The sequence below is a fragment of the Miscanthus floridulus genome, chromosome 8, assembly GCF_019320115.1.
Source record: "Miscanthus floridulus cultivar M001 chromosome 8, ASM1932011v1, whole genome shotgun sequence".
Taxonomy (NCBI): Eukaryota; Viridiplantae; Streptophyta; class Magnoliopsida; order Poales; family Poaceae; genus Miscanthus; species Miscanthus floridulus.
The window spans coordinates 17,887,238-17,894,834 of record NC_089587.1 but is presented as its reverse complement, the minus strand read 5'-3'; the positions used below and the strand labels follow the sequence as shown (position 1 = coordinate 17,894,834).

The window sequence follows — 7,597 nt, the reverse complement described above, 5'->3', positions numbered from 1 at the left end:
TAATGTGAGATCAAGTGGGAGAATGTTAGATTGATCTCTTCCAATTGGCCCCTTGGATCTGTGCCCTAATCGGGGGTGCCCAACCGCTTCATGGTTGGTGGGCCCCCGTCGCACAGCGCTATAAAAGGGAAGGTGGAGGCCAGGGCACAAGGCACGAGGTACACCTGAGCCACCAGACGCCCCACCTATAGTCCCTAAACCCTAGTCGATCTAGAGAGGGGGCGTTGCCAGTGATGGTAAGCTCCGCCACTAGCCACCGCCGCCTTTGCACCGCCGCCACCGCGACAGCGCCTTCACCGCCGAGCTTCATCGCGCCATCGTCAAGCAACCCCATGGCCAGCTCGTCTTCTACGAAGACGGCGGTGGTTTGCACCTCCTCAACCCCTATCTCTCTCTTACTCTATCAGTTAATCCTGTACCCGTACATGTTTTAGAACTCGCTATTTATTTCAAATGTAAATACACATGTTAGATCTATGGCTAGTTGATCCTGTAACTTTCTATCACAGTAGTCTTAACATTTACTAATCTATATGGATCACTTTATCTATATTAGAACCACTAAAAATATTAGCCCCGTGCTGCCCTAACCCGGCCCACTGCTTTGCCTTCAGGTACGATTAGCTAGCTACGAAGGAGAAGGCCCATCTAAACGCTCAGCTACATCCCCGGAGTATATACTAGCTCGGTAGGCGCGCTGCGGCTGCGCCCGTTCTGAAAACAGCGAACATGAAAGCGAAAGTGAACAGGGAAGATTTCGGATGAACAGCAACTAAAAAATATTTAAAATTCGATGAACAGTATCAGAAAAGTAAATGTCAACGTCATGAACCGTGCTAAACAGTAGCTGGAGCCCGGAGGAGGCAGGAATTTATTCCTGCGTGAGGGTTACCTATGTATCCTAATGTATACTAGTATATTGCTGGTGCTAACGTCACGGCTTCATTTCAGGATGCACATGAAAACATTCAAACCATGGTTTTTTTTTTCATAGTTCAACTTTCACATGATTGTATATGACCATGTATATATAGTATATTGTCGGAGGCCACATTTCATATATACACCATATTTTTTTTCATAAATCTTTACACCATTTGATTGTTAAGCTCAGACATTAAACCATACTATAAATTCACGGGCGAAAATGCTCATGTTAACTTAAAGTAGAATGATAGTCCAATCAGAAAGCAGCCAAGAAGTGTTGCAGATGTAAAGACCTGAAAACAAAAAATGTCATATACTGATTTTCCTTTCTGTACATCAACTAAAATTTAGACTGTTCATGCCAAAAGAAGGGCTCTTCTTCCACTCTTATCCTTGAGTAGGGCCCGAAAGAATGTGATTGGAATCTGAAAAGAAAACAACTATAGAGAAATGCTATGACCAGTAACTTTTACTTTAAAAAACGGCTAAAACCTGAACCTGAATAATGCCAATCAAGGTGGTCCCAAATTTTCCAGAAAACCCTGAAGATTTTGGAAAGAGCAAGTGTAGATGGCTCGTTTTTTCTAAAAGGAAAAAAAATATCTATCTTGGATACCTACAGAGGAATAAATAACTTTGATCTCAGTAGCCTCTTCGGAAATGTCAGAATATGTCACAGTAGGCACGATAATTCTTCATTAAAAACATGTCACACCTCTCCAAGGAAGAAATCGACAGATTGGACTGACTCATTAACAGAACTGGATGCAAACGCTCCATTAACTTCATCATAAATAAGATGGTGGTGGCATATAATTTTCAGCTGCTGGAGTCGGGGGTGCTTCGATTTTTTGGCGCTCAGACACCATCTATCAACTCTGATGGTAAGCTCCCTCAGCCTCAACCTTAAAAGCCAAAATAAGAATGATTACTAAACCTAAAAAGAGACAAAAAGAGGAGGGGGGAAAGTAAGATAAATATTACTGTTTTATGTTGAAGAGAAACAGAGACTTATACTCAAAATATACAATAGCTCAGCTGATTCATATGATCAGAGAATGTAACAGGCTCCAATGTAGAAAGACCTTTGGCGATTAACGGGACTTGTCTATAACCTTTAAAATTTGCTATGTGTGTTTGTGTGTGTTGTGCCTCCAAGAACTTCTCCATAATGCAATGATGAGGTATCCTGCTTATTCGAGAGAAAAAAATAGTGATGCTGCCATGCTGGTTACATTGCTTCACTGATGATTCTTACAGTTCCCAACCAATGAGTCCTGACTGACTGTTGCTATCAACTCTTCTGAGAATAACTCTTTAATAAGGTAGCAAATTTAGCCTCAAAGGTGTCTTCTGGATGAGTTCTAATTGTGATGAATCAAGTTTCATCTTTGCAAGGAACTTTGCTTAAGCTAACAAAGATGCTCACCTGTGCTTCAGCTTCTTGGCTCATTCTGTCATATCTCTGGGCCAAATGTCTGGCATCCTCTAAAGGTGCACCCATTACCATTGCCCGCGACCTATTTTTTCTTGAATACGCAAAAGATTTGCGTATCTTTGTAATTAAGGTATAAATGTTTGATACAGACAACGTGCTTCTGATGAGTGCCCTAGGAGGTCTACAGGATTACAGTTGCCCGCGACCTATAGTTTTTTAATAGAACTATTAGTCAGTTTTTCCGAAATATATTTACCCTGGCCACAAATTTCAGTGTAAAGATTAAAAAAAATGTTCGATTATGCTTCAAATATAGTACAAATTATGAGAAACAAAATTACGCTTCAATTAGTATCAGTAGATATTTACAAAATTTCTATGTTTATGTACAAGACAATTATATATGGCTTAAAAATCAAGATATTAACAACTGCAAACAACAAAGAAAATGAGCAGACTAGGAAAATCTATGTTGAAGAGTCAAACGAAATAATTTCAATCTTGCAATTTCATTATGATTTAGTGTGCAGGGTAAAGCAAATACAGCATTAGGAACACAGACCTTGCGTGCTGAGATGAAACTCTGTCTGTTCTTCAGTTCGGAGCGTGCTGAGATGAAACTCTGTCCGTTTTCAGTTTGGGACAGGAACAGGGGCTATAAAGTGGAAAATTTATTATCTGATTCTATTTACCATGTGGCTTGATTCAAATTGTAGCATTGTTGTATTTGATTTTGGTTCAGTTTGGAGTATTTGATTTTTGTTTGAGTTGGAGATCTGTACGACATGGTAACTTGGGCAAGTTCTGTTTATTTTGTGGTTTGATTCGATTCATTGTTGTATTTGATTTTGGTTTTGTTTGGAGTATTTGATTTTAGTCCAGAAAAACGAAAAAAGAATCGGAAAGGAAAAATTATTCGGATGTGGAAAAAAAAAGAAACCGAACAAGTGTCTGTTGCACTATGGCGCTTGGTACAAGGCTTACATTTGCCGGCAAGTTCAACTTGCAAAACTCTATTCTTAACAAACCATGAACGTTGACTCACTCATTTGGAAAGTTTGGACACCGCCTAAATTCAAGTTCATGGGTGCTTCTCCATCCATAACAAACCATGAACGTTGCTAGAAATGCTTGGGTTTTCAATTGGAGAGAGTTAGCTTGTAATCAGCTACTCTACAAAAATGATAGATGGGATCAGAATGTGGATCATGGCAGGCTCAGAACATCTCGCGATTCTGATAGACTGACTATGAGCGTTTTTAACCTCTTTGTACAACTTTTTATATAGTTTTTTTTACGAATGTTGTTTTTTCTTCTTGTATCTGGCCTGTCGGCAGTCCTCGTGCCTTTCGTTTCAGAAAAGAAATTTCGCCACGCAGAGTGGGCCATCCATATTACAACTTCTAAAGCATTTTGCGAGGTACGGTTCCTAAGTTGGGAGTATTTCTAAAAAAGAGCGTACCCAGTGCAGAGAGCTCCCGCTCTGTGCGAGGTTTGGAGAAGGGTATCAGTGGCAAGCCTTACCCTCGCCTGTGCAATGCGAGGAGATCGCGACTCAAACCTGAAACCTTCCGGTCACAGACGATAAGACTCTACCGCTTGCACCAAGCCCGCCCTTCTTATGAGTATTTCTATTTTACTTTTTAATTAACTAAAATGAGAACTCCCTCCATTCCAAACATAAGATAATTTGACTTTTCTAGATACATAGTTTTTGTTATGCACTATGTTTAGGTATGTAATAACTAAAAACAATATATAAGTCAAAATTTCTTATAATTTGAAACAGAGAGAGTACATTTTAATAGGATTATTAATCACTAGGTTACCTTGCCACTGAAAACTTATGATTCAAATTTCAAACATCTGTTTCTGAATTCCTACAAGCATGTACAGTACCAGTACCTACAGAAAATTTAGCTGAACACAGCCCATGCGATACAACGGGAAGAATGGCACAGTGGTCCGTGCCCTTTGTGCTTCCTAGCTTTATTCAAAGACTTCGTAAATAAATTCATAAATACACATCTCACTATATGATTGTGAAGTCAGCATACAGAATTATAGAGGACACATGCCTCTCAAGTCGTATTTATTCGCCAGTGCCTGGGATGGCCGAGCAACATGATGCTGGAACCCATCTCAACCCGACGGCATCACAAAGAATTTGTTGTATTCAGGAGCATTCAATAACCTGCCACAGTAGTTACACCGCCTTGATTGGGGTCCTGGGGCTCGAAGGAATGCCGCCAAACCTGTTGACCAAGACCTTGAAACAAGGGAACGAAACAACATACAGCACGGCCAGTACAAATGGTGCAGCAACGAGCCAACCCAGCATCTGTTGTCGACAATAGCAGTAGTCTTATGTCAATGTCGCAGCAAAGCAAGAGTAAAATAGTGCTCCTATCCTATGAATAAGCAGAACTGATTGCAGAAAGGCTGTTCACTAACCGCACGGACGATGCTCAGTAGCACATCCTTTGAGGCATGACCAGTGAGGACATTCTTCAATGCATTGGCCGTCAAGGGGAAGTGCCCACTGCCAGTGATGGTTTCCCCCAAACGCAAAAAAGGGACGATCAAGCTGCAGAAAAGGGGATCAGCAATTAGCAGAGACAAACATATTAAAACCAGAAAGAAAGAATGTAGAGAACTGAGAAACTCATCAGGTGGCTGGATTAGAAGCATACACCGCTTGTACAGTTGGTTATTCATATCAAAAGCACGTCTCAGTTGAATTGTAAAGCAAAATGAAGCAGATCATTGACGCAGGGCAGAATTTAACAATATATTCAGTTACTCAATAGAGCCTGCAAAATCCTTACACCCATAAACGTGATAGTAATAACTGATTTCGGCTGTGTGGCAGTGCAGATACAGTTATGCCAGATTGTTTCTTGATGCAGTCACTAGCATACTACTAGAATCCAAGCTTGATCTATGCAAATGACTTCACAGAGACTTCAGACCTTCGTAGGCAATCAGGTATGGCTTTGGCCACAGGAGATTGACTGTGTGTACCTTAGCTCAATGGGAGTGGCAGCCAAATTTAGAACCATAACAGTAACAGCATTGCAACGACTTCCCAACATTGCTACAGCAACAGCACCAAGAATAACAGTGGTCCCTGGAATAACAATATGCTCAAGGATAAGTGATGATGCTTTGAGGAACATATGGCTGGATCGCCAATTGATATAATGCAGGATTAGTGATTAAGCATGACTGCCAGATTGGTTTGCAGGCATGATTGAGCATGACTACTGTTCAAATTTTGAGAAACTTTTAGAATTTGAGAAACTTTTAGAGTAAATTTAATTTATGTCGTACTTATAGGTGCGCCAGAGCTAAAAAGGGGTTTTATTTTTGGCCTCCCATACAGGCTACTGCCAATAACATGATGGTTGGGATGAATCAAGAACAGAAGACATTTGACAGAATACCAACACTGAAGCACGGGAACTGAGAGGGTAAGATGATCATGCCTTCGAAAAAAAAAAGAAGAATAGGAAAGATGGGTCATGCTTTAGTTGCATGATAAGAAAGTGGGACAATGAATTGCATATACTAGGGAGCTCCTTACCACATATTGGAAAGATCCCAATCGTGACACCAAGGGCAGCAGAGAAGGCCAATTGCTTGGGTTCTGTTCCCCTGCACGGCATCCCAACAGAAGATTGTCAACAACCTCATTCAAGAAGCAGATGGAGAAGACATGCATGCAAAGAATCAGGGTACTGCCAAGCTGAATGCCAAAATCTTGGCCTGAAATGCAGTGCTCCTCCGTAGGACGCATTGGCTATTATTATGACTGAAATGAAGCGATTGGGTTGAAGAAGTGCAGCAGATGGGGAAAAGAGTGGGGGTCCCTACCTTCTGATGACCTGCAGCACGGGATCAACAATCTTGGCCTGGAGCCATGCGCCAGCCCTGGTGAGAAGAGAGCCCATTCAATTAAGCCGGGGGCATTCCCTGGTGGTGGAGTTGAAGGGAGCAGTGGCAGGGGCGGAGCAGTACAGGACATGGGTGTGCACAAACAATAATTTTTGCACAAAATTCTTAGTTTAGTAGGCATAATACACATGTAAAATCGGCTCAGATCCGAATATAAATAGCCAAATAGCAGGAAGGGAGGAGAAGGGGGTGCGTATACCTGGTGGAGTGTCGCCGGCGAAGACCTGGGCACCTGGCTTAGGGCGTCAGCGGCGGTCGCCCAGTTGTCCGACGAGGGGTGAACAGGTGAAGAAAAGGAGAGCAGAGTTGAACGCAGTCCGGGGCCCTTTGGTGCTCGTGCTGGTGCTCCGACGAGGAACGGGTGGGAGATGGAAGGTTGAGAGGACCGGAATGGAGGAGGACGCCCCGGAACCTTGGATCTGGCGGGCCTCCGTCGTAGCAAGCAAAAGTTTCGGGCAAAGCAACGTCGGGTGGAGTGCAAATCACCAAATCCTGCAGCTGTTTAAACAAAAACAGATATAAATTGGATTTGGACTTTGGACACCGGCCATCCTTGCTTGACAACCAACGGGTGACACGTGTAACTTTACAATCAGTGTTTGTACGATAGCGACTTTGTATTGTTCATCAATGGTTTTGATTTTTTTATTAGCAACACTGCAACAGTTATTGAGAAGATGCTTCAAACACGGAGAGTGGACTTACCTCGTTTTTGACAAATACATCGGTTATTAGCATTAAACATGTTCCAGCATGTTCAAGGGTTTTTTTTAAGACTCACTCTCTAAATAATTATTTAGAAAGTTATTTTAAAAATTTCTCTCTTTCTTTTTCACGCATAAACTCTCTAAATCATTATTTAGAAAGTTATTTGAATAGAAATTTCTCTTTCTTTTTTACTTATTAAAATTTCTCTCTTTCTTTTTCACTCTCCAATAGTTTCCCTATAGAGTGACATCCCCGCTCTCTATCTTTGGCTTACGAGGTATCAGACACGGAGGATAACAATACTTAGGGATTTAATAAAGTTGTTGGAAAGTTGCTGAGGTCGAAAATCCTTTGGTCCTTTAGACAGTTGTACCAAATTCATCATGATCCTTAGAAGTAAGCACCAATGTTGTTTAAAGGCTCAAAACACTAGATTGTAAGTTCTAGATCACAACTCTCATCCTCGGAGACCAAGGGATCTAAACCCATAAACTCTAGCTCTAAGAGCTCCCTCTAAGATTGAGGACCCTGCCCCATGACTCCATGAGTGCGTTCCAACAAGAGGTT

General features: G+C 41.6%; 1 protein-coding gene across 2 annotated transcripts; it reads right to left on the bottom strand.

The window, feature by feature from the left end:
• Positions 1–4,311: 4,311 nt before the first annotated feature.
• LOC136475867 (uncharacterized) lies at positions 4,312–6,833 on the bottom strand. Of its 2 annotated transcripts, XM_066473510.1 has the most exons (6): positions 6,522–6,833; positions 6,242–6,340; positions 5,952–6,022; positions 5,390–5,495; positions 4,820–4,952; positions 4,312–4,706 (listed from the first exon to the last, which is right to left on the bottom strand). In XM_066473510.1, the coding sequence occupies exons 2-6, from the start codon at positions 6,316–6,318 to the stop codon at positions 4,572–4,574; spliced, it is 522 nt and encodes a 173-aa protein (XP_066329607.1). In that variant the 5' UTR covers positions 6,319–6,340; positions 6,522–6,833; the 3' UTR covers positions 4,312–4,571. The 2 variants fall into 2 exon arrangements, with proteins under 2 accessions (XP_066329607.1, XP_066329608.1); XM_066473511.1 differs by lacking the exon at positions 6,522–6,833 and having other exon boundaries at positions 6,242–6,514.
• Between the last annotated feature and the right edge of the window lie 764 nt (positions 6,834–7,597).